The sequence below is a fragment of the Arabidopsis lyrata genome, assembly GCF_000004255.2.
Source record: "Arabidopsis lyrata subsp. lyrata unplaced genomic scaffold ARALYscaffold_7, whole genome shotgun sequence".
Classification (NCBI taxonomy): Eukaryota; Viridiplantae; Streptophyta; class Magnoliopsida; order Brassicales; family Brassicaceae; genus Arabidopsis; species Arabidopsis lyrata.
This window is the reverse complement of record NW_003302549.1, coordinates 3,287,150-3,313,480: the sequence shown is the minus strand read 5'-3', so window position 1 is coordinate 3,313,480 and position 26,331 is coordinate 3,287,150. Positions and strand designations below refer to the sequence as shown.

At 38.0% G+C, this 26,331-nt stretch overlaps 8 protein-coding genes and 2 long non-coding RNA genes across 14 annotated transcripts; 3 read left to right on the top strand and 7 right to left on the bottom strand.

Moving 5' to 3' along the window:
* Positions 1 to 619: 619 nt before the first annotated feature.
* On the bottom strand, positions 620 to 2,996 carry LOC9303262 (cell division cycle 20.1, cofactor of APC complex). The gene is made up of 5 exons (XM_021016672.1): positions 2,706 to 2,996; positions 2,073 to 2,351; positions 1,704 to 1,973; positions 1,039 to 1,620; positions 620 to 934 (listed from the first exon to the last, which is right to left on the bottom strand). Exons 1-5 carry the CDS (start codon positions 2,799 to 2,801, stop codon positions 791 to 793), a joined length of 1,371 nt encoding a protein of 456 aa, XP_020872331.1. The 5' UTR covers positions 2,802 to 2,996; the 3' UTR covers positions 620 to 790.
* A 238-nt stretch (positions 2,997 to 3,234) lies between these two features.
* LOC9303261 (B3 domain-containing protein REM16) lies at positions 3,235 to 5,439 on the bottom strand. Of its 3 annotated transcripts, XM_002867143.2 has the most exons (5): positions 5,256 to 5,434; positions 4,728 to 5,028; positions 4,368 to 4,550; positions 3,882 to 4,003; positions 3,235 to 3,778 (listed from the first exon to the last, which is right to left on the bottom strand). In XM_002867143.2, the coding sequence occupies exons 1-5, from the start codon at positions 5,391 to 5,393 to the stop codon at positions 3,476 to 3,478; spliced, it is 1,047 nt and encodes a 348-aa protein (XP_002867189.2). In that variant the 5' UTR covers positions 5,394 to 5,434; the 3' UTR covers positions 3,235 to 3,475. The 3 variants fall into 3 exon arrangements, with proteins under 3 accessions (XP_002867189.2, XP_020872333.1, XP_020872332.1); XM_021016674.1 differs by having other exon boundaries at positions 3,882 to 3,985; positions 4,368 to 5,028; positions 5,256 to 5,439; XM_021016673.1 differs by having other exon boundaries at positions 4,368 to 5,028; positions 5,256 to 5,437.
* Positions 5,440 to 5,479: 40 nt separating this feature from the next.
* LOC110226089 lies at positions 5,480 to 6,176 on the top strand. Its single transcript, XR_002330210.1, has 2 exons — positions 5,480 to 5,671; positions 5,749 to 6,176. It is a non-coding gene; the product is annotated as an uncharacterized LOC110226089 (long non-coding RNA).
* An 846-nt stretch (positions 6,177 to 7,022) lies between these two features.
* LOC110226088 lies at positions 7,023 to 7,609 on the bottom strand. Its single transcript, XR_002330209.1, has 2 exons — positions 7,498 to 7,609; positions 7,023 to 7,394 (listed from the first exon to the last, which is right to left on the bottom strand). It is a non-coding gene; the product is annotated as an uncharacterized LOC110226088 (long non-coding RNA).
* Positions 7,610 to 8,519: 910 nt separating this feature from the next.
* Positions 8,520 to 11,590, bottom strand: LOC9303259 (probable disease resistance protein At4g33300). Its single transcript, XM_002867141.2, has 5 exons — positions 10,800 to 11,590; positions 10,317 to 10,693; positions 9,884 to 10,239; positions 9,592 to 9,797; positions 8,520 to 9,493 (listed from the first exon to the last, which is right to left on the bottom strand). The coding sequence occupies exons 1-5, from the start codon at positions 11,479 to 11,481 to the stop codon at positions 8,664 to 8,666; spliced, it is 2,451 nt and encodes an 816-aa protein (XP_002867187.1). The 5' UTR covers positions 11,482 to 11,590; the 3' UTR covers positions 8,520 to 8,663.
* An 825-nt stretch (positions 11,591 to 12,415) lies between these two features.
* LOC9303258 (UDP-glucuronate:xylan alpha-glucuronosyltransferase 2) lies at positions 12,416 to 15,907 on the bottom strand. Of its 2 annotated transcripts, none has more exons than XM_002867140.2 (4): positions 15,537 to 15,907; positions 14,788 to 15,442; positions 13,075 to 13,600; positions 12,416 to 12,977 (listed from the first exon to the last, which is right to left on the bottom strand). In XM_002867140.2, the coding sequence occupies exons 1-4, from the start codon at positions 15,753 to 15,755 to the stop codon at positions 12,554 to 12,556; spliced, it is 1,824 nt and encodes a 607-aa protein (XP_002867186.2). In that variant the 5' UTR covers positions 15,756 to 15,907; the 3' UTR covers positions 12,416 to 12,553. The 2 variants fall into 2 exon arrangements, with proteins under 2 accessions (XP_002867186.2, XP_020875508.1); XM_021019849.1 differs by having other exon boundaries at positions 15,532 to 15,820.
* Positions 15,908 to 17,168: 1,261 nt separating this feature from the next.
* On the bottom strand, positions 17,169 to 19,467 carry LOC9305290 (protein TIC 22, chloroplastic). 2 transcript variants are annotated; one of them, XM_002867139.2, is made up of 8 exons: positions 18,989 to 19,467; positions 18,850 to 18,912; positions 18,352 to 18,426; positions 18,204 to 18,254; positions 18,022 to 18,081; positions 17,854 to 17,916; positions 17,471 to 17,506; positions 17,169 to 17,378 (listed from the first exon to the last, which is right to left on the bottom strand). In XM_002867139.2, exons 1-8 carry the CDS (start codon positions 19,352 to 19,354, stop codon positions 17,286 to 17,288), a joined length of 807 nt encoding a protein of 268 aa, XP_002867185.1. In that variant the 5' UTR covers positions 19,355 to 19,467; the 3' UTR covers positions 17,169 to 17,285. The 2 variants fall into 2 exon arrangements, with proteins under 2 accessions (XP_002867185.1, XP_020875466.1); XM_021019807.1 differs by having other exon boundaries at positions 18,352 to 18,441; positions 18,989 to 19,412.
* A 232-nt stretch (positions 19,468 to 19,699) lies between these two features.
* LOC9303257 (non-specific lipid-transfer protein 11) lies at positions 19,700 to 20,523 on the top strand. Its single transcript, XM_002869172.2, has 2 exons — positions 19,700 to 20,156; positions 20,268 to 20,523. Exons 1-2 carry the CDS (start codon positions 19,807 to 19,809, stop codon positions 20,275 to 20,277), a joined length of 360 nt encoding a protein of 119 aa, XP_002869218.1. The 5' UTR covers positions 19,700 to 19,806; the 3' UTR covers positions 20,278 to 20,523.
* Positions 20,524 to 20,568: 45 nt separating this feature from the next.
* LOC9305289 (putative dihydroflavonol 4-reductase) lies at positions 20,569 to 22,350 on the bottom strand. The gene is made up of 5 exons (XM_002867138.2): positions 22,045 to 22,350; positions 21,834 to 21,962; positions 21,590 to 21,754; positions 21,024 to 21,329; positions 20,569 to 20,929 (listed from the first exon to the last, which is right to left on the bottom strand). Exons 1-5 carry the CDS (start codon positions 22,333 to 22,335, stop codon positions 20,789 to 20,791), a joined length of 1,032 nt encoding a protein of 343 aa, XP_002867184.1. The 5' UTR covers positions 22,336 to 22,350; the 3' UTR covers positions 20,569 to 20,788.
* Positions 22,351 to 23,292: 942 nt separating this feature from the next.
* On the top strand, positions 23,293 to 26,293 carry LOC9305288. Its single transcript, XM_002869171.2, has 7 exons — positions 23,293 to 23,620; positions 23,720 to 23,808; positions 23,889 to 24,027; positions 25,100 to 25,198; positions 25,328 to 25,450; positions 25,568 to 25,827; positions 25,944 to 26,293. The coding sequence occupies exons 1-7, from the start codon at positions 23,455 to 23,457 to the stop codon at positions 26,052 to 26,054; spliced, it is 987 nt and encodes a 328-aa protein (XP_002869217.1). The 5' UTR covers positions 23,293 to 23,454; the 3' UTR covers positions 26,055 to 26,293.
* Positions 26,294 to 26,331: the final 38 nt, after the last annotated feature.

The following is a 26,331-nucleotide window of genomic DNA, read 5'->3' as shown; positions in this document are numbered from 1 at the left end:
ACAAAAAAAAGTTTCATACAGGAAATGAACCACAATAACCATTTATCATCTACCTTAGACCATCCAACGTATTTCGATGTATGATTCGTGTAAATAATTGTTTTTGTTTTAACCTCCATAATATTTGGTTTGGGTTAGAGGGTGGATGATTTTTAGTGAATAATCTCTGGTTTATGGTAAAGACTTGTTATGTGTGATAATATTTGTTTTATTATTATTTTATCAAATAAAAATTTTATATCCCCTTTTTTTTAATGGACAGATTTTATTTTGTTTTATTTTTTATAACCTGAATATTTTATTTTTATTGGGCGAAAAGACTACAACAAAAGCTTAATCAGTTCATTAAACTGAGAATGAAGTATAACACAATTACATAGCATGAGTACTTGAGAATGAAAAAAAAAAAAAAAACTCTTACGAAATTCCAATCACAGTAAGAATACACTGTACACACTTGACACTACACACTAGTGTGATTAGATTAGCGTGGTTTTAAATGTCTATTTTGATGAAGTTACAATTACCATCTTACAGATTACAGTCCTTATGCTTCTTGTATCATCTGACATGTATTCTCTGCTTATCTGACATGTTACATTTATAATCAAAATCTTTCTTTCTATTCAACATTGTACAATTAAGTTTGACTCAAGAATTTACATATATAAAATTGTACAATGTGCACTTTTCTTGTCAATACAATTCATGAAGAATGAATCCGAGAAAACAAAATTGAATATTTTGCAGCTGTATCAATGGCTCTCCTTCTTGTTAGTCTTCACAAGCTTCAACGAATACGATTCACATGAGAAAATGGCTCGGAAACTGCTTTTGGTGCAGCTTTTTTGGCAGTCTCTGGTACTCCAAAAACATTCCAAAACCTCAAAGTCTCGTCTCCTGCTGCTGAAGCTACGGTACAACCATCAGGACTCTGCAAGAAACACAACACAAAAAAACACAAGTTTTAGGACTACAGACCTCAAACATCTCTAACTACTTTGAACAGTTAAAATTGATTAAGTTGTTTTTCTTTACCTGGGCCATATATAGAACTCTTGATGTATGACCACTGAGCTCAGCCATTTTCACCATGGATGGATACTTCCAAAGTGTGAGCTGATTCTGTGTAAACCCATGTGAGCTAAGCAACTCTCTTTCATTCTTGCTCCATAACAAAGAACAAACTTGAGAGCCAGTGTCTACTGAATTCAAGCAAGCCCCGGTGTGAGTATTCCAGAATTTGATCGTCCTATCTCCTCCACCACCACCTGTTGCAAGCAAATTCGCTTGGAAAGGGCACCACGCAAGAGCTTTCACAGCAGATGTATGTTCCTCAACCCTGTGGAGCCATTGTGTGGTTGAGTTTAAGGAAGCAACAGACCGATCCCATATGTGTACGACATTGTCGTTGCCTCCACTTGCTAGTTGCTGTCCAGATCCTGACCACTTGAGACCACAAACCTCTTGGGTGTGACCCCTGTAGGTTTCCACAATATGTGATCTGATCCGTACATCGTTGTTGACAATCTGTCCGTCCATTCCTCCAGTTGTTAAGATATGATTGTTCCATGCCAGTGATCCTACTCTAGACTGGTGGCAACCACTCAATGTTCTCAGCTGCAGAAAAGTCCAATTCAAAGGTTAAGACATGACAAACAGGATATTATATCTCAAAATAAGAGAAGGATTATAGTAATTACTTGACGGTTGGATGCAGAATCCCACAGCTGGACTTCAGAGTTGTTGAGTCCAACAGCAACATGACGACCATCAGGAGCCCAGTTGATACTTGTGACAGGTCCCTTCTCTTCATCAATGGTCACAAGCTCAGATGTAGAACCAGTGGAAGCATCCCACAAGTAGACAGTGTGGTCCAAGGCTATGGCTAAGACATTTGCACTGCCCCAGTCCAGCAAGTTGAGGTAGAAATCATCCACAATGTCAGGTGCATCCAAGGTTCTCTCAGAAGTCTATTATTACAACACAAAGTTTAACAACAGGTCAATACAACTCCAAAGTAACAACTAGGTGGCTATTTAATTTCAAACGCAAAAGTAACAAGAACAAACCTGAGGAATGTATCGACGAGGCTTTACGGATTTGGGCTGTTGGTGAAGAGAAGCAGAGTGATTGCTGGGAAGCAGTTCTACAGGAGCCTGAGGTTTGTTTCTGAAGGCGAGAATCCGAGTGTGATTGAGATTCATGGTCTCAGCCAATTGCTTCCTGTAGGCCTCTTTGGATGGTGAACTTACCGCTGCAGTCTGATCGTTACCTTTTCTTCCTTCAGTGAGGGCAAAGTGAGCATAGTCGAAATCCATGGCTGACCTGTTTGGTATGAACCTGTCCAGCTGATAAGCAAAAGCAATCAGTACAATTCATTCAATATCACAAATCCAATTTATGCAAGAAACAACCAATCAATTACATGATTTTTCTTATGACAAAACCAACAGAATCAACAATTCTAGTATCCAAATCAAGGGGAATATTATTATTATGGGACAAACAGATGTTAATGCAAAAAGAACAAAAACCCACAAATCGAAATCCTAATTTGTGAGAAGGTATCGATTCTGAAGAATTAACCAGCAAATCAAAACCCTAATTTGAACGGAATCCCATAACGATAATCGATTCTGATGAACTAATAAAGAGCACCCGAAAATCAAAACCCTAATTCTTAATGACAGAATCAGACTTACGTTTTCCTTGGAAGTTTTCCTGGGAAGAAAGTGTTCTTGAAGAGGGCACCGAGCCTGCGACTTGTAGTGAGAAGATGTGTTCATACCTGCATCCATTATCACCAAACACAAACAAAAATCCAAAAACAAACACAAAAGCGATGATAAAAGAAACGGATATTAAAAGATTAAACGAAATTCGAGCAGAGGAGAGAGCGAGTGAAGAATTTCTTCGCTGATGAGAGCAGATTGGGTGATTGCCTAGGTACAAAATTTGAGATCTTATAGCAGCAGTGGAGTCAATTTAGGGTTTTTGCTGACTCTAATCTTTATAATGGGAAACTGTAACGGCTATATTTTCGAGAGAGACGTTGTGAATTACGCTTTTACGGTAATGCCCCTGCCTCTAAAATCAGCAATTCTTAGGCTAGATATAGCAAAAGATCAGACCAATTTTACAAAGAGACTAGCTAAAATATTAGTATTACTTATTACTGGCTAAAATATTCATCTCAAATCTTACAAACCAAAGCAAAAAGCACTGGACTTATGACTGATTTAACATGACTATACCAAAAGATAAAGAGTTGGTTTACTTCTTCTGGCATGCCCCAACACAGGAAAATAGGCATTACCAGAAGAGTTCCGTTATATACATACACCCAAAAAGGCATAGTGAGCTAGATTACAGTACATTCTTACGTTTACCTTTATATACACAAGTTTTCATCTACACTACACATACTTTACACTACCAGGTTACAGAAAACATTGTAGCCTTGCTTAATTACTTATTCACTACTTATTGTGTGAACCGAGTCAACATTCTTGCTTCTTTCCGTTTCTTCACCACAGAATATATAGACATTGAGATGAAGCGGTTTTGTTACAGAATTCGCTGGCTCAAACACACAGACGTCACCTTCGCGCAAGTTGTTGTCTTGTACAAACTTCTTCCACCCGGTTGAAATCCCACCACTACCACGAGCTCCGAAAAAGTTAAACTTCATGTCCCATTTCCTTTGATCCACCTGCATCACCACTTCTTGACGTGCCATAAGCATGTTCTTCACGCACCATTTGTATGGGATTGTCTGTTTTCAAAAGAAATCGTGACCTCTTCTTTTTTTTTTTTTTCCAATAATCAGAGCTTCAAAAATATTAAAGACGATACACAAAGCAATACAAAAGTCTTACCAGAAAACACTTCGATAGAACATGAGAGCGTCTCATGAACACCAAGAAACCATCCGGCGAAATGGCTCCCTTCGCCAGAGATAAGGCTCTGTTATTGCTTCCAGCTGAAATCATCTCTACGTCTTAAGACAGTTGATAAGGGATACATATTAGTGTTATAGGTGCATATACAATGAGATAGAAACTGATAAATATATGAACTCATTCCACCATCTAAAGTTATAAACTTTAAAGACAAATGGATCAAAGGCTATTATGGCTAGTATGAAGTTGACAATTTTATAATCTCCACAACTAGTCTCCAGAATCATATAATATCCAAGACTAAGGAATCAGTTACTCCAAACTGTTATGACAGCAAAATTCTCAAAACCTGAAACTCTAACCAAAAAGTTGCATGCAAAGTAGAGTCTCCAGACAGGGCTTATCAGATGATTACAAGAAACTAGTGCACTGTGTAATCAATAAGTAAGAAGATTTTCATACCAGTTTTTTGATCGAGATTGTCATTACTTATTTCTCCTCGCATCTTCTTAAAACTGCTAAGGGGATGATACTTCCTTTCACTGACTCGTACTGTACTAGTTGGAGATATAACAGGAAGCTGGGCAGATGCTGTATCAATGTCAGGGTTAATATGTTCTTCTTGCTCATAACCGGTCTGAGATACTACAAGAAGCGGATTTAGCATTGTATCAATATCAATATCAACATCAATGTCAATGAGGTCTTCTAGCTCATTATCAGCCGGAGATATAACAAGTTGTTGGTTTGGTGTAGTTTCAACAACAGCAGGGTTAAAGTGTCTCTTAGGAGTTCTCGAAGAGGTTGCATTAAAATCAGTACCTTTGGTCTTCTCTGCATGCCCACATTTCCTGACGAAATAAGAAGTGGGTTTCTCACATAAAGTCTGTCCATCAAAAACCAGCACTTCAAACTCAGACAGTCCATGGAACTTGAAGACCAATAGATCATTCTCCTCTAGCGAATGATCTTTGACAAACTTGTCCCACCCAAAACCAAAAGCCAGTGTCTTTTCATCATCTTCCTCTACTCTCACACTGTAAGTAGCGCCACTTGGACTTTTGAGGGTGACAATCTGAGGTAGCTTCCTTTTGCAATGTGTTGAAAACTTTTGAGGTATGGCCTGCAATTATTTGCAAAAAGTGGTAATTTTGATCTTAGAAGTGATTTTGAGAGAAAATAACAAAAATTACTTAAACCCTTTAATAGATTTGAGGGTAAAATCCCCAAATTAAGACCCAGTAGAAAAAAAAAGGAAAGTGAATACATGAAGAAATCGAAAGAGAGACATGAATTGCTGATAAAGATGCATGAAGAAGAAGGTTATTAGAGAAAGTGATAGAGACATACAAGGCGATAGTGGAAACCAGGAAGGAGGAGCTGAGTGAAATGGAGGGTTTGAAAATGAGTCCAGTAGAGTTCTTCTTCCCATTTCATGCAATCCTCGCAACTCTCTTCCATCTTCTTCCTCTCGAGTGAGATTTGCATTTGCTTCGATCAGTTTTATGATTTACCCGAAGATTTAACGGATCCAGTCGGGCCTCTTTATACTAATGGGCCTAGAGGCCTGTTTGTGCTCGCAAATGTAAAATTTGACCTTAAGAAGAACATACACACTTGGCATTGTGGAATAAATAGGTAAATGGGCTTGCATTGGGCTCAGTAGAGAGATTGATTTTAAGACAGGCCTTGGTGGGAAAGCAACCAGAGAAACCCTAATCCCTCATTCAGCGAGCAAGATGATGATGCGAAACATGTTTGCTAAGGTAAACCAGATTATCCTATTTCTTTTCATCCAGATTCCCAGGATTTGTAATTACCTTTGTATCATCGAAAGCTGCAGTATCCTGGCGGCAGATGGACTCGCCATTTCTCCACCTCGTCAGGCGAAAACTGTAGGTCAAATGTGTGCTCTTATGTTCCAAGTTTGGTCCAAATTAAGAAGAAACCTCAACCTGACCGCATTTAAAAAGACAGTCATATGCAGGAGGAGGCCATAACGAGAAAACGGGATGATTAGTCTCACTTTACAAAGCCTAGTTTATTATGTTACAGTACAGAATGACCAAGAAATCTATGACTTTTCTTATTTTCTTTATTTTGGTATCTTTGTCGAGGAACTTGGAACTGAATCTGCTTTGTTTCACAAATCTTTTCAATTTCCGGATTAATTGTTGAGATGCTGGTTTTGAAGCTTATGTGTGTAGATTATTACGATTGACAGAAATGAGAGAGTAGAAGTTTGTTATGAAAGGTTATCCTTTTTTTGAATTTAGAAATGAGAAAACAGAGTACAAAGAGTTCTATACAAGCTGATTTACTTACCAGACTCTAAACAATGAGTTTACACTTTATACAACAACTTTTATGGGTTTGGGATCTACTCGTCAAGCCAATCTAGGCTGAAGCATTTCTCAGCAGCTTCAATCTTTAGTCCTGGAACGACCTTCTTAACTTCGTCCCACATAAATGCAACGTCGGTATCGCATATTACATGGCGCAGAGATTTCAGTGAATTAGCAGAGCTCGGTCTACCCGAAACAACATTCTCTCATGTCGATCTTCTCAAGCTTCTTTAGCTTTCCTATTTCCTCTGGAAGACAACTCAGGCTAACACATTGTGAGATGTCTAGGTACTTAAGCCCAGGAAGCTCACAGATTTCTCCACTTAATGTCTTTAGCTCAGGGCAAGCATACAGCCTTAAGATTTCGAGAGCTTGTACTGAGGTTCTTGGGCAATTCACCGAGGCGTGGACAATTTTTTATGCTTAAGCAGCTAAGAGAGGTCAATCCGCAAATGCACGAGATCATCACAGTGATCTATCGTCAGATCCCCCAATTTTGAGAAGATATCGGCCACGTCAACTCCGGTTTGATCAAAACTTTTATTGATCTTGCACAGAATCAAAGACATGTTGTGGTTAAATTAAATTACTGGTTAACCATAGCTGGATTTGCAGCAGAAGAAGATCATTAAGATGGAGCACGATAACACAGGATGCTATGTCTTGCTTTTTGAACATGTATGCATAAGCTTGAATATGGGAAGGTATAAATAGGACTAAGCTTGTCATGAAGAGCAAAGGGCATATTAAGAAGTAAGCACAACAGAGTCGCGTAAGGGAGAGGAAGAAATAATAATGCAGAAAGTTGGTTCAACACTAAGTAAGAAGACCAAGCAAATTACAACAACAGTATCCAAGCAGGTTAAGAAAAACAGATTGACACCAAAGAGGTAATGCGTGCAAAACATATCACCGAATTACACACACAAAATTGAAAATTTTCATTATTTTTCGATCCTTCGTAGCTCCTCGGGCAACCTCGGCAGAATAGCCTCATCCAGCTCTTCTCTCAGTCTCACGACTTCCTGGAACAAGAAGAAGAAGAAACAGGTGGAATGGTTGTCCGGATCCAAGTCACTGCGATATACTATGATACCTGCCCCGAATCCAAGTTTCTGATCCAAGTGATTTGTTGACAGAGCACCTGAGCAGCGAAAGCAATCATTTTTTTTGTCTTAAACATCTCTCAACTACTGCTAAAAAATTAAGACAGAGAAAGGGCTGTTGACAAGAAAGTATTCACATACCTGCCCCGAATCCAAAACCACCAATCGCCAGATGATAGAAAACCGCAATCGTCAAGGATCAAATCACAAGGATCACACTAATATATGCATCAGAAACAAAACAAAAAAAAAGACAGACCTTTCTCACTCACGGGATTCCCCCTATGCAACAATTTCACCGCGTTTCGCAACATCGAATTGGGAGGAACTAGGTAGGGTATCTGTCTTTGCTTCGATCAAATTTATCCGAAGATTAACGGAACCAGTTGGGCCTCTTTATACTAGTGGGCCTCGAGGCCTGTTGTGCTCTCAATGTCGGTAATTTTGACGATTAAGCCTAAGAAGAATGTTTTAACAAGATGATTTGCATTGGGCTCACAAGTATCACTGAGAAATGAGAAACCTGCCTTGGTGGGAAAGCAACAAGAGAAACCCTAATCCCTAATTCAGCGACCTTGAAACTTGTATGGGACAAGCAGTCAACTTTCAGTCTTGTTAGCTTTTGCCGCTGGATATTTTGGTTGCACCATTATGATTATGTTGGGGTTTTATATTTTCACTTTCTACTTTGGAAACAAATTTCAGATCTTCCAACGGATTTGATAGAGGAGATTCTTTCAAGGGTTCCTTTAGAGGATTTAACGTTATTGGAGAGGCAGGATATTTTAGAGGATTGGATCTAGGAGAACCTGTCAAAAACTGTGAGATGTTCCAAGTTTGGTCCGAATTAAGAAGAAACCTGCACGAGGCAAAAGGAAAAGACCGAGCAGTTTAAAAAAGCTTCGATTTGATCAAAACATGTTGAGGCCAACGGGATGATTAGTCTCACTTTACAAAGCCTAATTTATTATGTTACAATACAGAATTACAAAGAAATCTCTTTTCTTATATTCTTTATTTTGGCATCTTTGTCGAGGAATTTGGAACAGAATCTGCTTTGTTACACAAATCTTTTCAATTTCCGGATTGATTAATTGTTAAGAAAATTGGTTTTCAAGCTTTCATGTAGATTGTTACGATTGACAGAAATGAGAGAGTAGAAGTTTGTTGTGAAAGGTTTATCCTTTATTGAACTTAGAAATGAGAAAACAGAGTAGAAAGAGTTCTATACAAGCTTTTTTTTAACTTAACAGACTCTAAACAATGAGTTTACACTTTTTATACAAACAACTTTTTGGGTTTAGGATCTACTCGTCAAGCCAATCTAGGCTGAAGCATTTCTCAGCAGCTTCTATCTTTAATCCTGGAACAGCCTTCTCAACTTCTTCCCACATAAATGCAACGTCTGTATCACATATTACATGGCGTAGAGACTTCAATGAAACAGCGGAGCTCGGTCTACCCGAAAAACAACATTCTCTCATGTCAATCTTCTCAAGCTTCTTTAGCTTTCCTATTTCCTCTGGAAGACAACTCAGGCTAACGCATTGTGAGATATCGAGGTACTTAAGCCGAAGAAGCTCACAGATTTCTCCAGTTAATGTCTTTAGCTCAGGGCAAGCATATAGCCTTAAGATTTCGAGAGCTTGTAGCTTACCGAGGTTCTTGGGCAATTCACCGAGGCGTGGACAATTTGTTATGCTTAAGCAGCTAAGAGAGGTCAATCCGCAAATGCTTGAAGGTAGTGCCACGAGATCATCACAGTGATCTATCGTCAGATCCCCCAATTTTGGGAAGATATCGGCCACGTCAACTCCGGTTTGATCAAAACTTTTATTGATCTTGCACAGAATCAAAGACATCTTGTGGAGATTTTTCAAGGGGGTGGTTGAGTTGGAGAGTTCAGGGACGTGAACCCTCTCGAGCCAGAGACTCCTTAATTTCGACAAATTGGCAAATATTGAAAAGTCATGGAGAACCGCAGGAGACATGCCGTTGTTGATAATCACTAGGACCCTAAGCCGGCTCATCTTAGTGATAAAAGGCGGAAGAACATACTTATCTGAAGAGAAATTCAATATTAGAATCTCTGCCTTGGGGAACTCCATGTCAAACCAATCCATTTCATTCATTTCCCCTGCAAAAACAAAATAAAAAATCCATACCAACATTATGATCCTGGTGATTATCACATGAGAGAACCAAGTAATATTTGCAGTGTAAAAAATCTCTTGCCAGTATGAATAGAGACAATCTGGGCAATGTAATGCTCATCATTGTTCCTTTCCCATTCTCTTGGAAGCTCTAACTCTCTTTTCGGCATCAGCAACCGCTTTCTTCTGTTTACTTTCCCTACGTTGCTTATATGAAGTGCTAGGTCTCGCAGAACGTCATGCTGTGTCACAAAAATATCATAGTGGCTTGCGTACAAAGAGCCAAGCCTGCAAATTAATGTACCAGTCATAATTTCAGAAGACTTTTAAACCTTATAAAAAAGCGAACAAGTACAAGTTTTGTGATCCCTCACCGTGGATCCTTCCCAAGAGTAAGGAGATTCTTGTGTGACAAATCAACGAGGATGGCAAAAGCATTTCCTTCATCTATATCATGTAACTCAATCCACATGTTGATGAGAACATCAAGAGGAATCTTCCTGTCTTCAGGGAATGCGCCAAGATCCAAGAAACAATCTTTGGTTGTCTGGTCGAGATTTTCTAGACTAGCTTCCATTTGATTAAGCAATCTACTCTCGTGAGAGTCATCAGCAGGTTCACCTCTTGATAACCTCTGCAAGACGCCCTCCCAATATTTTTCAGGTTTGTCATTTAATGAAGCACCTGTAACTTTGAGAGCTAAAGGTAGACCTTTGCATTCATTAGCAACCTGAGTCAAACAGAGAAATCTGAGAATCGAAAAGCTTTGGATATGCTGCGCGTTGGAGAAGAAACTATTAAAACTACCTGCTTAACCAGATCATTGCAGAAACCAGGAGGGACAGATTTCTGACCGAATGCACAGAGACAGAAGAGAGAGATTGCTTCATCTTCACTTAGTACTTCGACATCATAAGTGAATTTAGGCTCTGTGAGTTTGGATCGTGAGACCACAAGAGTTGTGCAACCAGGAAACTTAAAGGACGTCAAGCGGTCCAGGGCCTGTGTGGTCCAAACATCATCAAGAATCACGAGCTTCCGGGTGCCCTCAAACTGAAAATTGCAGTCTGGAACAGGATTTCCAGCTTCACAACCAGATAAGAAACCCCATATATGTTCCCTCAGGTCCTCAAGAAGCGGAGATTGTGATACAGTCAGAAACAAAATCCGGTTCTCGAAGTGACCTGAAGAAAAACAAGTGAGAAATTGACCATCTCACTCACTAAAACAGTCTCTGGACTCTTAAACCAAAAGTCAGAAAAGAAGAAGATGAGAGTGTAGTAGACTTACATCGGACTTCATGGTCCCGCTCAAGCTCTCTGGCAAGAGTGGTTTTACCAACACCGCCCATCCCACTGATACCAAAAACCCCTCCTTGAGCTTCGAACATCATCTTCTTAACCTTGATCTTTCCCAATTCCAATCCAACACCAAATTTCTCCAAATCGTCGTTGGTCTCAATCTCCATAGCCTCGGCTCTCTTCATGGCCTCTCTAATCATCCCACCTCCACCGATTTTCATGGAACCCACTTGCTGAATCACCCTCTCGAGGCTCCTGTCAACACGATCCAAACGCTCTTCGGAATCGGCCCGGAGACGATGAACGTCAGCGAGGATATGGGCCAAAATCGGAGCTTTAAGGAAATTAGTGATGGTCTTCTCGAGCTTCTCCATTTTCCTCGCTAGGGTTAGCTGACGGAACATGTTCCAGCGACGGGAGCTAAGGACTTTCTCGGTGAGTTTCTTGCCTTTCTCAAAGGTATCAAAGAGCATACCGATTTGAGCCTGGCGGTGAGCAGGAAGCTCCACGCCACTGTACTGAATCTCCTTGATCGTCGGTTGAATATCCTCAATCAAGGCGATGAGGTTATCGGCTGTGCTTTTGTATTTCCATGCTTTGGCAGATATCAAAAACAGCTGCCTCAGGAGCTCCGTCGCAATTTCACCGGCGAAAAAATCGGTGACGGCCATTGGAAACGAAGTCAATGATGAGAGAGAGAGAGAGAGCGAGAGCGCGCGCGAGGCTAATAAGAATAGAAGTGGTCGATATTTCCAAGCAATTCCGACAGTGAAAGTTGCAAACGTAATCATATAATCTATTGGCCACTGTTAAATGAGGAAACTGTGAAGGAAGGAACGAGCAACAAGTTAGAAGACTTTTTTTTGTTTTTTTAGGAGACTTGGGCTACCGCGAATTAAATAAGAAAAAGAAAAAGGAAAAAAAAAGTAAATGAATTCAGACCGGTGTTCTAAAAAGCGGTCTAGGCGGTCGCCTAGGCCCCGACTAGGCGCTAGGCTCTCATGCGACGCCTAGATAACCGCCTTGACCGCCTAAAATTACATAGAACTTGTTTAATGTATTTTTTCAATTTCAATTAGAGTTTTATTTATATATATAGTTATAAATATTCATATATTATTTAATATAAATATAAATAAATGTTTTATTTAGTTTTTGTTTATAATTTCATAATTTTTAGTTTTATATAAATATTTTATATAACTTTTATATATAATATCATATTTATAATGTTTTATGTTATAAACGTCTAAACCGCCTAAAAATCGCCTAGGCTCCGATTAGGCGTTCTAGGCGCTAGGCACTGGGTCACCGCCCGCTTAGCGCCTAGCGCTTTCTTGAACACTGATTCAGACACATCGTGCATGACATAAAAATAAGACAACATTCTCAACCTTAGGTAGGGCCGCTGGGGAGGCATTGAGTGGTCTGCATATTATTTGTTTGTTTTTCGTCCAATTCTTTTGAAGTTTTGAGGTCAAGTCCACACAAAAAAACCAATAAAATACTGAGAGGAAAACCAAATTTAAAAAAAAAATCTAGTGTTATTACTTATTAGCTTAGGACTTAGTTAAACATATGAGTTTAATTTGAAACAAAGATAAATACTTGTAGTTCAAAATAATTTTAAGATTCTCATAGACATGGTCTCAAAACAAACAGAAACAAAAAAAGAGAGGGACAAATTGGACAATAATGGGTGTCTGTCTCCATATTATATCTAAAACAGAAGAAAAACAAAAATTAACCAATCAAATAAGAACGACGTCGTCTTGGATCTGTGACATTAATCTTCCAATGGTAATCAGTGGAACCTCTAAGCCTTGCTTTCCTCCTCTCCCAGTTGATCTCCGTTCTCCTCTTCTTCGTCAGCCTGCAAAACTTTTGCAAAGCTTTGTCCATGGAGTCGTGAACTTTCCACCACCTAACGTGAGCCGCATCGCTAGCGTACACTAATTGCTCATCCACGTCGTAGTTGCAGTCGTAGTCTCTATAGCAAAGCCATGGTTTCCAACCTAAGTAGTGGACCGCGTAGACCTGAGCAGGCTCCGCAGCGAAGAGGTTGTTCTTCATGTTTCTTTCTTTGGTTGTGTTCGACCAGAAGTTCTTCAGAAAGTTTACTCGTCGAGGCAATCGGTGCCACCACACAAATATCTCGTTTAGGTACCTGAAAATATGTAACCACATGTCTTTTTATGTTAATATAAGTGTTAACTATATAAAGTCTATAATTTAAAATTTGTAATACTAAAAATACTAATCACCCTTGATCTCCGCCGTTGTATGAAACGATCTCGCTTCTCTGGCTCATGATCGTACTAAACGTACAATTAGAAGGCTCGATGACCATGATGCCTGAATTGAATATCCAGACATCATTTCCGGTGGCTGACATCTGAGGAAAATGGAAGAGAAGATCTAGGTTACGTAGGACGATGATGTCAGCATCAATGAAGATCACTTTGTCATAATCTGTCAACTGCCAAAGTCGAAACTTGCTGTAATTGTATTCATTGTAAGAGTCCTTCTCGGCAAGTGGGTTTCTTATTCGGATGATCCGACGAAGCTTCCATCCTGCGGCGGCGAGAGCTCGAAGTTTGGTAATGGAGATGGAATCATCGTGGAGAAGGATAAGATCGCGTTTGGTGTTTGTCTGAAGAAGGCTTTGAGCCAAAGTTATGGCACCACAGACATAAGACTCGGAAGAATGGAGGACTGTTACGTAGGCTTCACGTTTTGGTCGTTTTGTCTCTGCTTCTATCTTCGATAGGTCATACACTTTGTCTACACCTGCTTGTTTTTTTTAGGATAAAATGTATTATATTAATTTTTTGGAGAAAAAAGTTACTCCACCATAAAACAAAATTAAAAGGTTCATTATATTCATTTAGTAGGTCATTAAAAACCAGTTTCAACGATTATTATCAAGTTTTAGTTATTACTAATTTACTATGCATGGATAAATGGTTATCAAACTCGAGATTCAAGGGCAAAAGAGCATTTTTGTGATTAGAAATTAAATAATCATATTTATAATCATATCTATTAATCTTAGTTGACAAACAAACAAATTCATAAAGATTTGAATAATGTTCTAATATATTAGCATGCATATAAGCTATCATTAACCTTATTCGATGATTATTCGTTTCTTAAACCACAAAACATTTAGCTAACTAACTCGATCAACCAACGAATACGAATGCTATTTTGGAAAGACAATTAAGATTTTATTATCTCCTTAATTAAAAAGTGTAAGGTTGCTTGTATGACAATTCATATTTGGTGGTTAGCAAAACGACATACCTAAACACAACCACTAACATATCTAATTAACACACATCAATCAATTATAAGCAAAGTATCCAAATAATACCGAGTTGTTCTATATTACACCATAAAGTTGGTACCTTTCAAATCAATTTCTCGTAAGCAAGTCATTTTATGTTACAATGTCTTAGTCACTTCACAGTTCATCTGAGACACTTCCGACTATACATCTTTTTACGCTTGCGCCACAAAACGCGGTTAACTCGACGAGTTCAAGTTCAGTTCGACTAATTATTTTTGTTTAATTAATTTAAGTATTTAACATGGACAAAATTTAACCTAATTCAAAAACAAAATATTTGCTAATGATACTCTACATATATTAAAAATAAAATAAAACAAAACTTTTTTGGTTTAACATTAACTTAGTTATTATAATTTTATATGGTTCAAAGCAAAACATAGGATAATATCTTTAGTTTTGTGTTAAAAATAGTATGCATTAAGTTGTAAACAAGTTGATTTTTCTTTTGAATATAATTTAACATTAAATTCAAAAAAAATATATATATATATGGTTCATCTGAAATTCTTAATATCTATATATGGAAGTTCAGTTTAGGTTTTGAGTGGTTTTTGACTTTAGTTACTTTTGCTGAAACTATAGATATTAACAAAAAGATTAATTAGTATAAAAGTAATTTTACCTTGTGGTGCCCACAAAGGAAGAGCAAGATTGCAAGATCCGATTGGCAAACTAAGCTTCTGTTGTAACCTAACCACCTCAGGGCGATACAACCACCAATCAGCCTCTCTCTTCTCCAAATCATCACACCGGAAAATCTCAATCATCGGTTGACATTTGCTCCAAAATAACACTTTGCTCTTCCATCTCCAATCCGTCTTCCCTTTCTTGGCTGCCAAGTTAGCCGCAACTAGGTTCACTTGCAACCTCAAAACCTCTCTTCTCCACCCTTCTTCAGGATAATTACAAGGCAACTTCACTACTACCAAATCCAACTTCTCAACGCTTTCAAAATCTGGCATCGGTATCTCAGGACATGTGGGAACCTCGGTTTCTTCCTCTTCATCTATCCACTCGGGGAACAAGTCTTGCCATTTGAACAGCTTAGAGACACGCTCAAAATGTATGTGCACCGTTTCTCCATAACGTTTCCAATTAGTAAGATCATATTCTTCCATGTTCACCATCCCTATCTTTGTTTTCCCTAACCCTCTTGTTAAAATCTCTTCCATGAAGCTTGGCGCCTCCAGCTTGGTTTGGTTACTAGCGGTTAGCAAATCTCTGTTGTTTATTTCGTTCTCTTCAACGAGTTCTTGCATCTTCACTCCTCTCACTACCTGATCAAATAGCAGTATATATAAAAGATATTTATTAGTCTCTGAGTTTTGGTTAAAGATTTACTCGGTAAACAAAAAGGTAAACTCACCTTACCTTGGGTGTGCAATCACGAAAGGAGCATCCAACAAAGGAAGCTCCACTGCTGAAGTATACTGATGAAGAAGGGTGGAGAAAAACGGCAGTGTAGAGAAGAAAAGAGAAACCCAACAAGACTAGATTGAAGCGTATCAGTGCGGATTTGGATGGAGCCATCTTCATTATCATCGTCATTATCGTCATATCGTTTCTCAATGACAAACATTTCTCTTTCATCCTATATATATACACTCCTAAGTCAAAATGTTTAAAGGTTTCACGAGATATGTGTGTAGGATTATTCTTTATATGCGAACCACGTGAAGGGTAGAGAAAAAAAACAAAAACATGGTAATTAGTACTTTAAGTAGAGGTTGAGTTTTTGAGTAAAACAATAAAATAAATATAAAAACGTCTAGAAGAGTTTCATTGGACGTGTCAAACTCAAAGGATTTTCTTTACTCAAACACAAGCCTGATGGATTATTATTATTAAACAAAGATATATCGCCAACGATTTTGGGTGGATGGGCTATACACATAATGACATGAGTTTGCCATACGTATGCCTTAAGTTGCGTATTTTCCTCACACCTTCAAATGTAGGACCAGAATTACAAATTTTTTTTTTTTTAACAAGTTAAATTAGGATACTATTATAGTAGAAAACCACCTTTCAATTTTATTAAGGTTTCTACAGTCATTAGGAGATGGAGATCGAACTATTTTGTCTAATTATGGTGCTCTCCAGAACAAAGACTTTTGTTACCACTTTATCTATTCACATATTTTGGTAACTAATAAGACAAATCGTGAATGCTTGCTGTTACATACGTTCGGAGAACATGTAACCTCTGATAGAGACTATACAACAGCTTAACACAATATAAAAATAAAGTGGTGGTTATAGCTCAATTAAATAAAGGGAAATGTCATCAAATTAATGAACATAATAAAATACATATTTCCACAATTTGATGATCTTTATCAGAAAACGATGCAATACATCATACATGTTAGAAAATAAATTATGTTACAAATTTGTTCACGAAACCTCCACCAACTACAACTTTTGAAAACTTGGTTTAAAAGATCATAGGCTGCAAATGGTTGGAGGAATAAAGAAGAGAAAAATGTTAGTAGGTATAAATAATATGCGACGACGGAGGAAGTCAAGCAAGCAACATGTTTAGTTCTGCTGTCAACATCGGTTACTTACGCTTATAGGAAGGCAAAAGATCAATGCTTTTCCTTTTCTTTTCCTTTTCTTTTTCTTACTTCAACTTGTTTTTTTTTTTAAACAGTAATAATAAGTCTTATAAAAAGAACAGTAATAATAAGGATGAAAATAATCACATTATCATTAAGCTCAGATGTCAAAGCGATTATGATGAGGGGAAAAGAAAATGAAAATAAGGATTGCTAAGACATCTTTGTTTTAATAATCGTATGTCAACCAAATTTAATCAATAATTAGCATGCTGATTTAATTTAACCAACATATCATTTACATGCCTCAACCTCCTTGGATTAGATTATGCTGATTTAATCTAATGAAAGATGAATTACATCTTAATTTTTTTTAAATAAACATTTTTTTTTTTTGGCATGTAAGAACCATGATTACAAGTTGATGATGTGTTAAGTGAAAAAAAAAGGAGATATTTGGGACTGTGTTGAGCTCTTTAGGCAAATGATAATAATGCAAAATCTCAAAAGAAGCTGTTTTTATCAAGTAAAAATACACACATTGTGTCTATTATCGTTTTTACTCTTTGATCAACTCCTGCATGTGTTGTGCATAACTTCTTCCCGGTGGAATGAATATTACATCTTCCCAACCTGAATTCTTCTCGCTCATCTACAATTATTCAATTCATAATTTCATTAGAGTACCGGTTTATTCGCGTTCATACTTTTCGGTTTCTTTAAACAAAGAAGAAGAGTGAGTACCTCCATTTTCCTCAACACATCTTCCAGACTCCCAACCTGCAAGTTCCATGTTGAAGATAAGTGAACTTAGGTCTTTGATAATGATAAACCTTGGAACTCATTTTAAGTCATAGATATATGAAGGGATGTACAATCTGAATTTCGCTCGTTCTTCAGATTTCTAAAACTTTTCCTTTTCTCTCACTGTTCCTCTAAAAACATGGTGTTACATGAATAGAAAGCGTGGAGTTGCAGAACATGTAAGCACAATAACTGCTAGATATTACATATGATGCCAACACGGCTACTAGCTACTCCCACTTGTTAGTAAACCACATGTCTTTAGATCAAGGTGTTTCTAGCCTACCAAAGATTCAAGATACAAGGTAAGTAGGAATCATTACCATAATTTGTTGATCTCCTCTTGATGCTCTCGTATATTTAGAAAGTTCCCTCTCTATATCTTCCTGAAAGTGGTCACGCAGAACAGGAAAGCAAGAGTTATCTTCCTCTGTTTTGGCTTTTGAGAGATCTAGTAGTATTCTTTAACGTGGGAGCAGAAACTAACCAACCTTACTGAAATATACAGGGCAGTAACGTCTATTTTTTTTCCTCACAACAAGAAGCTCAGACTGCAGAGAACAATTACAAGAGATAGATATCAAGAGAAAACAAAGCAAAAACACCAACACATAGGAATGAATATCTATATTGGTATAATAGATAAACACAGAAAATAAGTAGAGCAATTTACCTGGAAAACCGGAACTCCATCAAACCCATTCTTATTACCTGAGGATTTGAGCTGGTACACAAGAAAATATAGCTTAAGGATAAGATCGAAATAACAAATAACTGCAGGAGAAGGTGTATAATTAAAAGGCTTTTTAGCATGAGCCAACCTCCAATGCATTCTTTATTTGGATTGGATCTGGCAAGAAGCGAAAAGAAATCCCTTCAACTTTTAGCAAGTACACCTGTAACAACATCATCTTCAAACTTGTGGGAATGTAGCTACCACACATGAGTGTAGCTACCATGATTACGCAAATAACATCAAAAGGTCCCCTAATGTAGTTATAAGTTCCAAGACATTAGATAGATTATAATCATGTAGCTAAGTTTTCCCCATTCTTTCTTGCTGTTGTTTCTAGTGAGAGATAACCCTAGTCAACGTTCTGGTGAAGATTTTGTCAACATTGCTACATGCACAAGAAGACACAATCTCCCACTCATTTCAAAACTGCCAACATGAGTTCCTATTACCGTATCATAAAACCACTAAAATGAGGCTAGACATGAACAAGACAACTTAGATTGAACTCCTGATATCATAAACGCGTAAGAAATAATCCCAAGTAAAGTGAACTAATGCAGTGATCATACGGAAAGTGAACTACCTGGTCCAGAGTAATGGGGACAACCTTCGCATTGGTTTTCAATTCTCTTCTCCGAAGTCGCGCCTAAAGGATATTAGAGAATTCTGAGCTCAGAAACTTTCCAATTTTTTTTTATAAAACTTTTTGGGAGGAGAAAAACCTGAGCAAGGAAAGCTTCAGCATCCTCTTGCCGAAAACAGAGCAAACCGATAGACTTGTCACCGGTAGGATCCGAGATAAGAACGAATTCGTTGTTGGTGTTACTGACTGTAAACACCGACGTGCCAGCGAGAGCTTTAGCAACGAGAGATGGATTCAACGTCGTTGGCGGAGCTCCAGACTTGGATTGCGAGATGGAGGCGAACGGCGGAGGAGGAAAAGGAGAGAAACGTCGAGTAGCTAGGGTTTCAGCGAAACGTTTGGTGTCTTCAATTCGGGCGGAGAGGTCGGAGCTGAAGCGGGTACAGTGGTGGTGAAGGAAAGAAGAGAAGGAGAGGAAAGGATTGGGTTTTACTGATGACTCCATTTTTTGGATTTGCAGAGAGAAGAAAGAAGAAGAAGAAATGGAATTGAAACTAACTATGAGTGAAGAGACTCAAGTAAAAAGGCTTAAGAGTCGTCTTCTGTTTTTTTTTTTTTTTGGGCTTTTTTTACTACACTTGATAACTCCTTTAGTGGGCCTTATCTACAATATTTTAGTAAAGTCTTAAGTAACAAAACCTTTAGTGGACTTGATTGGTTTTAATTTGCGTTTAATATGGCCCTTGATCAAAGTTTCGTGACAAAGCGTTTATTAACTTTCTAAACTCAACTTCCACACCATTCTAAACACATGACTTACAAAAAGCTTTTGTCACTTAAAATACATGTAGATGACCATTTTTTTCTTTTCCAAATTTCTCTCTATAAAAATACTAGATGAAGCAAACAACACACAAAAGAAAACAAATTTGTTAAAACTCTCATTAAGTGAAAAATATGAGGAACATTACTACTACAACCCGAACAATGTTACTGCTTGTGATTACAATTTTGATGGGGATTGCGTATCATGGAGAAGCCATAGCATGTCCGCAGGTAAACATGTACTTAGCACAATGTTTGCCTTATCTTAAAGCTGGAGGAAATCCAACTCCGATGTGTTGCAACGGACTTAATAGTCTAAAAGCCGCTGCGCCTGCGAAATCCGATAGACAAGTAGCTTGCAATTGTTTGAAGAGTGTAGCTAATACAATCCCTGGAATTAATGATGATTATGCCAAACAACTCCCTGCTAAATGTGGTGTTAATATAGGAGTCCCTTTCTCTAAGACTGTTGACTGTAACAGGTAGCTCTTGCAGTTTCTATTTATTATTGCGGAGACATGCATGTGTAATTGTGAGAGCTTCTAACTAAATAATCCTCTAATTGACATCTCTTTTATTTGTTCTGTGAACAGCATAAACTGAAAAGAAGTCTTGAATACCAACGCGCCATGCAGCTACAATAAAGTGGATATCCTAAAAGACCAAAAGCAACAATTTCTAGTATTTATCTTCTGATCATATGTTTTATAGATGTAAATATATCATATAGTTCTTGCCAAATAAAATGTGATATTCCCACATGTACATATTCCTCTTTCGTACTCAGTCTCTTAAAACGCAACTCCTAAAAGTTTCTGAAATTTATACTTTAAAATCCTTGCAAAGATACATGATATATCCAAAAACAATAGACTCTTGAAATTTAATAATAGATAGCTAAAACTAGTTGTATGATTTGAGCTCTTAAAAATCTGATCATAAGCATTGGCATATAAAATGTTTGACATACAGGGTTGAACCGTGTGATTAAAATAAAAGTGATTGGGTTAAAAGTGTAAAGGTGGAAGTAAAAATGTAGTCATCATAGTGAACAAACCTTGAATTTAAGGGAATATTATTCTTGGAAATACCTGAAAGATGGGAAATTTTAATTTCAGTATTGAATGACGCCCAAACTCTTCAACCAAGGGAGCATCTCCTCCAATCCTTCCTTTAGGCTTCGAGGGTTATAACCAAGTTCCAGCTTAGCCTTGTCACAAGAGTATGCCCATTGATGTCTCAGCACTTTCACTGTCTGTTCATTACAAAATACTACGAATTGATTTATTCTATATCAAATAAGAAAATCTATAATCTGTTGGCAACTAGTGAATGCAATTTATACTCACCGGGGGACTGATAAGTGGAAGCTTTCCTGTAACCCGAGAGATTAGAACAGATAACCATCCGTATGCGTTGATTGCCCATAATGGAATGCTAAAGTTTGGTTTTTTGGTTCCGGTAATCAGTGCAGCCATGTCAAAGACAAGCTTGAAAGAAGCATTTTCCCCAGTGAGTAAGTATCTTTCACCAAGCCTACCTTTTTCCATTGCAGCAAAATGACCCTCCACTACATCATCAACATGGCTGAAGGAGTATCTATCATTCCCAGAGCCAATATATCCAGGTAATCTCCCGTTAAAGCGCTCGATTAACTAAAAGAACAACAATTGGTTAGTCTAATTATAGTTGTAAGTTAATCCGAATGCAAAAATTCAACCCTAACAAACCAAAACTGGGAATAACAAACATTCACTATCCAGTTCAATAAAAGGAATCAGAAGGCTCAAGTGATAATCAACCAGATAAATGGATCTAGAAAGGTGGACACTGTCAATGTATCACTTCATCACCCCACCAATGCAACTCTAATCAGCAAAAAGAAGAGGTTGAAGAAATGTAGAGAGAATCATACCAATTTAGCAACCATATTGCCTGTAGTGAGCTTGCCTGGACCATAAATAACACCAGGATACAGCAAAATTATCGGCACACCTTCAGAGGCAGCATTCAAAGCAATCTTATCAGCAGTAGCCTTGGATCTCTCATACTCAGTGCAGAAGAACCTCTCACTATGAACCTTATCTCAAGACCAGATCAAAATCAGAATAAAAATCAAATCAAACACAACAAAACAAAATTCATTAGAACTATCATACTTGATCCTCATTAGCAACAGATCCATCGGTAGACCCAAGGGCGAAGAATGAAGAAGTGTAGATAATCTTCTGCACTGTTTTCGTCTCCTTAACAGCTTCCAAAACGTTCTTGAGTCCACCAACGTTGACCTAAGCTTCAAAATCACCATAACACATGATCTCTCCAATTTTGACCTTAAAATTTAAGAAGTGGAACAAAAAGCAAGCTTACTGAGACAAATCGAGATGGATCAGGAAGCCAAGGCTCAACTAAAGCCGCGGCGTGGAAAACGATATCGCAACCGGAGCAAGCATCCGTTAGAGAACGGTAGTCTGTTACGTCTCCATAAGCGAGCTCGACTTCTGGAGGTAAGTCAGAGATATCGCTGGTGCGGCGGACCAAGGCGCGTACAGAGTGGCCGCGACGGAGGAGAGCGTGGCACAGTCGTGCGCCTAAGTAACCAGTAGAGCCGGTGACTAATATTTTCATATTTGTTTTTATGTTGGGCATCTTTGGGCCCATTGTTGGTTTTGTTGATGAAAGCCAAAAACCTCCAACTGATTGAGAGGGTTTTGGTTAACCAATAGCCAATTTTTCTTTTTTTGTCGACAGATAGCAAAAAGCCAAAAACCGAAGTTTCGTATATTTAAGGAATTTGCAAAAGGAAATCGACACAAGATTATAGCATGAACCTTGAAACAAGAGACTAAAATCTCTCCTCTGTATTTACCAGAGCCAAAATAGTCTTTTCTAGAATTAGATATGGCTACAGTACTCTTCTGGTGCTCCAGTTTCCGAGACCGCCACAATAAGCACAACCCTTGACACCACTTAGCATTAGCAATGGTCTCTGCTTCTTCCACTGGATCATTAAACTCAGCAAGGACAGGTGGAATCCTCTGATTAATTAGCTTCTTGCAACAAGTGTTTCAAATAGAGCAGCGCTTTGGTTCTTGTTTATAAACGTAGTTGCTATCCCAGTTTTCCCACGCCGTCCTCAATCTCCGCAGGCATTTCGTAGTTGATTACGTGTTGCAAAGATTTGGATTTTGGTAGGCATTGTGGCAGAAAGCAAACAAAAGAAAAGCTCCAAGAAGAAAGCCTCAATTAGAATTCGTATATTGATCGATTCCTTTGGCATGATTTAAATAAGTATTCTATGGTTATAAAGTTTTGAAAAAAGGAAACTATACAAAGAGAGCTACCTAAATGGAAGTAAGTTTCATCGAAAATTCTATTTCCATTTTGCATATTAATTTTGTATTTTAAAAACATCTTGAATTGAAAAATTGGCAATGACATGATTATCACCACATTAAGAATAGTAGTATTAACATAAGAATGCAAGAAGTCCTACAAAACTTGCTATCTAGTTTGTAGATAGGGAAGAAGAAAAAATATATATAGACGCTGCCAGAAAATACGAAGCACGCATTGATGAGATTGGTATATATCTCTGTCGAGTGAAAAAGAAATTAAATACTACTCTAGTAGTAATAATTAAAAGCTCTCTCTCTGCTATCTCTCTCCCACGATTTCCTTTTTCCGCCGGAAGAAGAAGCCAAAGACGAAATCGAATCTCTTCTAAGCAAAGTGTAAATATAATCGAAGCGAGAAATGGTGGGATGACGGCGGTGGGAGATGGCGAGGGGAGGAGGAGAATGGACCGGAGGGATCGCCGGAACCGGAGTTCTCTCTTTCAAAAGAATCACTCTTCTCGTTTGCTTTTTCAACATTCTCATTGCTCTCTTTGTTCTTCGCTTTCTCTATGCTTCTTCTCTCCACATCTATTCCAATAACGATAACGGTGCCTCCTTTGTTTCCTTTTGATTTTGCTCTCTGATTGATGATGAATGATGATGATAATTCGTATCTGAAGCAGCTCTGTTGTTTTTTTCTTATACAGTTGTTAAGTACACAGCTGATGAGGTTAGGAAAATGGAGGAATCTATTCGGATTCGAAGATCGAAAGAACCTACTCTGCTTGTTCAATTGGTTAGTGCCTTTTTAATCGGAACTCGGGTCGAATTGAGATGCATTGAGGTTCTTCTCACAATGTTTGATGTCTTTCATAGGTGAAGAAGCTGAAGCATGAGGTTGCCACTGCAGAATCTAATACTGAACTCTCTCCTAATGTTAAACACAAACTTGTTGATGAGATCCTGCAGCGTCTGAAACGCTTTGACCAGAAATCTAATGTTACTCAGCTTAGAGGTTTGTGCTACTATACTATGACCATTAGCTTGACAATCAGACTCAAATATAAAAGTCGTCACATTTACTTTTCAAACTGCCACAAACTTACATTTCATGACTTTCCTCATCTATCTGCTTAGGATTTGTCTTCTTCCCTCTTTGGAATGTGACGGTCCTTTGTCTTATTTACCTAACCTGTGTTAGATGTGGTTGATATCAAGAGCTCAGTTTAGTAAATATCTCATTATCATTCATGTACAAGTGGAATTTATCTCAACTAATGCATTTAGTTATCAGGATAGTAAAATAGGTACACAGAGTTCAGTCCTTTCTACATGCAATATCACATACTAGACAGAACAATTGATTGATTACCAAGAATTAACCGGTTTTTTCAATGGAGACCTTGCATGCCTAATTTTTCTATTTCTTCTTGTATAAGTTCATCACGTTTATGGAACATAAGCTCCAACACACACTTAAGTTCTATTCTAGCATTGATGATCATATGCTATGTAAATGAAAACATTTGAGCCACAAAAGGGCCTTACTCTAGTGATGGTGCCATTGGATACATAATCTTGTCAATGTTCTTTAGTTCCCCAGTAGCTTACTTAACATGTTCATATGTCTTACCATGCTTTTCTAATTCCTTTCTACATCAGAAAAGGTATGCTCAAGAATTCCATAATGTCATGATATTTACCTTTTTAAGTTGTGAAGAGTAGATTTGTCATTATATTCACTCCACGTGAATAACTCTTAACATTCATTATGTGCTGACTAGGCTAATGAGCAATATGCGTTAATTCATAGTTATTTACAATAGTAATAGGAATAAGGTGGAAGGTAGTAATGGGTTAATTTGTTTGGTGAGAGAGGTGACAAGATCCTTATAATCTAGACTTCGGAGACACTGGATTGCTTTTTGACGCTTCAAACTGAGTTCTAAAAATATATTTTTCCCTTGTGGTGTTAGTAATGCACGTGGACTTGTTACTGTTTTCGCCTACAATAGTTTTCCTTTTGACTCATTCATGTCATCCCTGTATTGACCTTTAATACCCTCTAATCTTTATTTGGCAAACAGAAGTCGTAGAAACGTGGCGCAGTGAGAAGCTGGAGGAAGCTAAAGAGCTAATTCAAGGACAAAATGGGGTAAATTCCACCCTCATAGTGGAGGAAGCAGGTATTACTCTTTTAGAAAGATAGTAGAGTTTCTCACCTTGAGCAAAGATTCATTTTATGGAATCCTCCGGATACTCTAAATTTGTTTGTATAATTAGAGGGAAAACTCTTTTGTTCTGTAATTATCTAGGGATGCTTGTAAGAGCTTTGGAGTTGGAGTGGGATGTGCTGTCTGAAGAGATCGGTTTCTGGTTACCTGCTGAGGTTACCAATGAAGAACACGATGATAAACCTGAAGGAGAGGAAGAGCCTGGTAATTTCTCAAAATTTTCTATATTCTTGATATCTGTTTTTGCAGTTATTTGGGTGGAAAAGTGTGGTGACACTGGCGAATTCAAAACTCATGAGGTTGTGCATTTTTTCCTTACAGAGGAGATATTAGCAGGCAGACCAGTGCCAGCAGTATGCAATGCAGAGCTTCACACAGATTATGGTGGTGCTGCAGTGAGATGGGGACTTACACATCATAAAGAGAGTGCAGCTGATTGTTGCCAGGCTTGCTTAGACCAGGCAAAGCGTGCGAGACCTGGAGAAACAAGATGCAACATTTGGGTTTATTGCCCATCTGAGTTTGGTTGTTTCTCTCCAGATATTTACGAGCATAAACATCAGGAATGTTGGCTAAAATACGTAAGAACTTACCTCTTTCACATACTACTTTATCCAATTTTCAGTTTCCTTGAGATTACTCGTCCAAGTTGGATTGGAAGCTTGTCTCATATAAATGATGTCTATGCGAATTGCAGGCAGAGAAGCCAAAACAGAATTTTAAAGACAGATACTCTGAGACATACAGAAACAACCACCCAAAAGCGCCTTCTATCGTTCCATGGGTTTCAGGTGTTATAACGGCTTGAGCAAAACCCATGTAGACAGATTGATGGGACAAATAGGAGATAGTTTTGGTTTTTTCTCAGTTGTGTTACCATTTTCAGAGTCTTGAAAATTGGAGTACCGTACCAAAGATGCTAACATCTTTGGGCAAATGTATACGAGAGAATAGAATGTTTTGTTGTTTTTGTTGATTGGCTTTAAACACTTGTGGAAGTCGAATATGGTTTGAGGAATCATGTTTTTGTCCAAGCTTGTTCGATTCTATAGTGGATGATTGAAAAGCTATCTATAGACAGTCTA

What these genes read in the sequence shown, in the direction of transcription:
- LOC9303258 (XM_002867140.2), bottom strand. Translation starts at nt 15,755, where the DNA reads ATGAAAGAGAAATGTTTGTCATTGAGAAACGATATGACGATAATGACG. An exon ending in TCCTTTGTGGGCACCACAAG is followed by an intron (nt 13,601 to 14,787) that starts GTAAAATTACTT and finishes AAAAACAAGCAG; the next exon opens with GTGTAGACAAAGTGTATGAC. An exon ending in TACAACGGCGGAGATCAAGG is followed by an intron (nt 12,978 to 13,074) that starts GTGATTAGTATT and finishes ACATATTTTCAG; the next exon opens with GTACCTAAACGAGATATTTG.
- LOC9303261 (XM_021016673.1), bottom strand. Translation starts at nt 5,393, where the DNA reads ATGCAAATCTCACTCGAGAGGAAGAAGATGGAAGAGAGTTGCGAGGAT. An exon ending in CAATCTCGATCAAAAAACTG is followed by an intron (nt 4,004 to 4,367) that starts GTATGAAAATCT and finishes AACTGTCTTAAG; the next exon opens with ACGTAGAGATGATTTCAGCT. An exon ending in TTCTATCGAAGTGTTTTCTG is followed by an intron (nt 3,779 to 3,881) that starts GTAAGACTTTTG and finishes TTTTGAAAACAG; the next exon opens with ACAATCCCATACAAATGGTG.
- LOC9303262 (XM_021016672.1), bottom strand. Translation starts at nt 2,801, where the DNA reads ATGGATGCAGGTATGAACACATCTTCTCACTACAAGTCGCAGGCTCGG. An exon ending in CTCGTCGATACATTCCTCAG is followed by an intron (nt 1,974 to 2,072) that starts GTTTGTTCTTGT and finishes TTGTAATAATAG; the next exon opens with ACTTCTGAGAGAACCTTGGA. An exon ending in GAGTTCTATATATGGCCCAG is followed by an intron (nt 935 to 1,038) that starts GTAAAGAAAAAC and finishes TGTTTCTTGCAG; the next exon opens with AGTCCTGATGGTTGTACCGT.
- LOC9305289 (XM_002867138.2), bottom strand. Translation starts at nt 22,335, where the DNA reads ATGGGCCCAAAGATGCCCAACATAAAAACAAATATGAAAATATTAGTC. An exon ending in GCAATATGGTTGCTAAATTG is followed by an intron (nt 21,330 to 21,589) that starts GTATGATTCTCT and finishes TTGTTCTTTTAG; the next exon opens with TTAATCGAGCGCTTTAACGG. An exon ending in TTCCACTTATCAGTCCCCCG is followed by an intron (nt 20,930 to 21,023) that starts GTGAGTATAAAT and finishes TGTAATGAACAG; the next exon opens with ACAGTGAAAGTGCTGAGACA.
- LOC9303257 (XM_002869172.2), top strand. Translation starts at nt 19,807, where the DNA reads ATGAGGAACATTACTACTACAACCCGAACAATGTTACTGCTTGTGATT.
- LOC9303259 (XM_002867141.2), bottom strand. Translation starts at nt 11,481, where the DNA reads ATGGCCGTCACCGATTTTTTCGCCGGTGAAATTGCGACGGAGCTCCTG. An exon ending in GCGGGACCATGAAGTCCGAT is followed by an intron (nt 10,694 to 10,799) that starts GTAAGTCTACTA and finishes GTTTTTCTTCAG; the next exon opens with GTCACTTCGAGAACCGGATT. An exon ending in GATTGTCTCTATTCATACTG is followed by an intron (nt 9,494 to 9,591) that starts GCAAGAGATTTT and finishes TTGTTTTTGCAG; the next exon opens with GGGAAATGAATGAAATGGAT.
- LOC9305290 (XM_021019807.1), bottom strand. Translation starts at nt 19,354, where the DNA reads ATGGAGTCATCAGTAAAACCCAATCCTTTCCTCTCCTTCTCTTCTTTC. An exon ending in CTGAAGCTTTCCTTGCTCAG is followed by an intron (nt 18,913 to 18,988) that starts GTTTTTCTCCTC and finishes AATATCCTTTAG; the next exon opens with GCGCGACTTCGGAGAAGAGA. An exon ending in AAATAAAGAATGCATTGGAG is followed by an intron (nt 18,255 to 18,351) that starts GTTGGCTCATGC and finishes CTTGTGTACCAG; the next exon opens with CTCAAATCCTCAGGTAATAA.
- LOC9305288 (XM_002869171.2), top strand. Translation starts at nt 23,455, where the DNA reads ATGGCGAGGGGAGGAGGAGAATGGACCGGAGGGATCGCCGGAACCGGA. An exon ending in CTACTCTGCTTGTTCAATTG is followed by an intron (nt 23,809 to 23,888) that starts GTTAGTGCCTTT and finishes TGTCTTTCATAG; the next exon opens with GTGAAGAAGCTGAAGCATGA. An exon ending in TAATGTTACTCAGCTTAGAG is followed by an intron (nt 24,028 to 25,099) that starts GTTTGTGCTACT and finishes TTTGGCAAACAG; the next exon opens with AAGTCGTAGAAACGTGGCGC.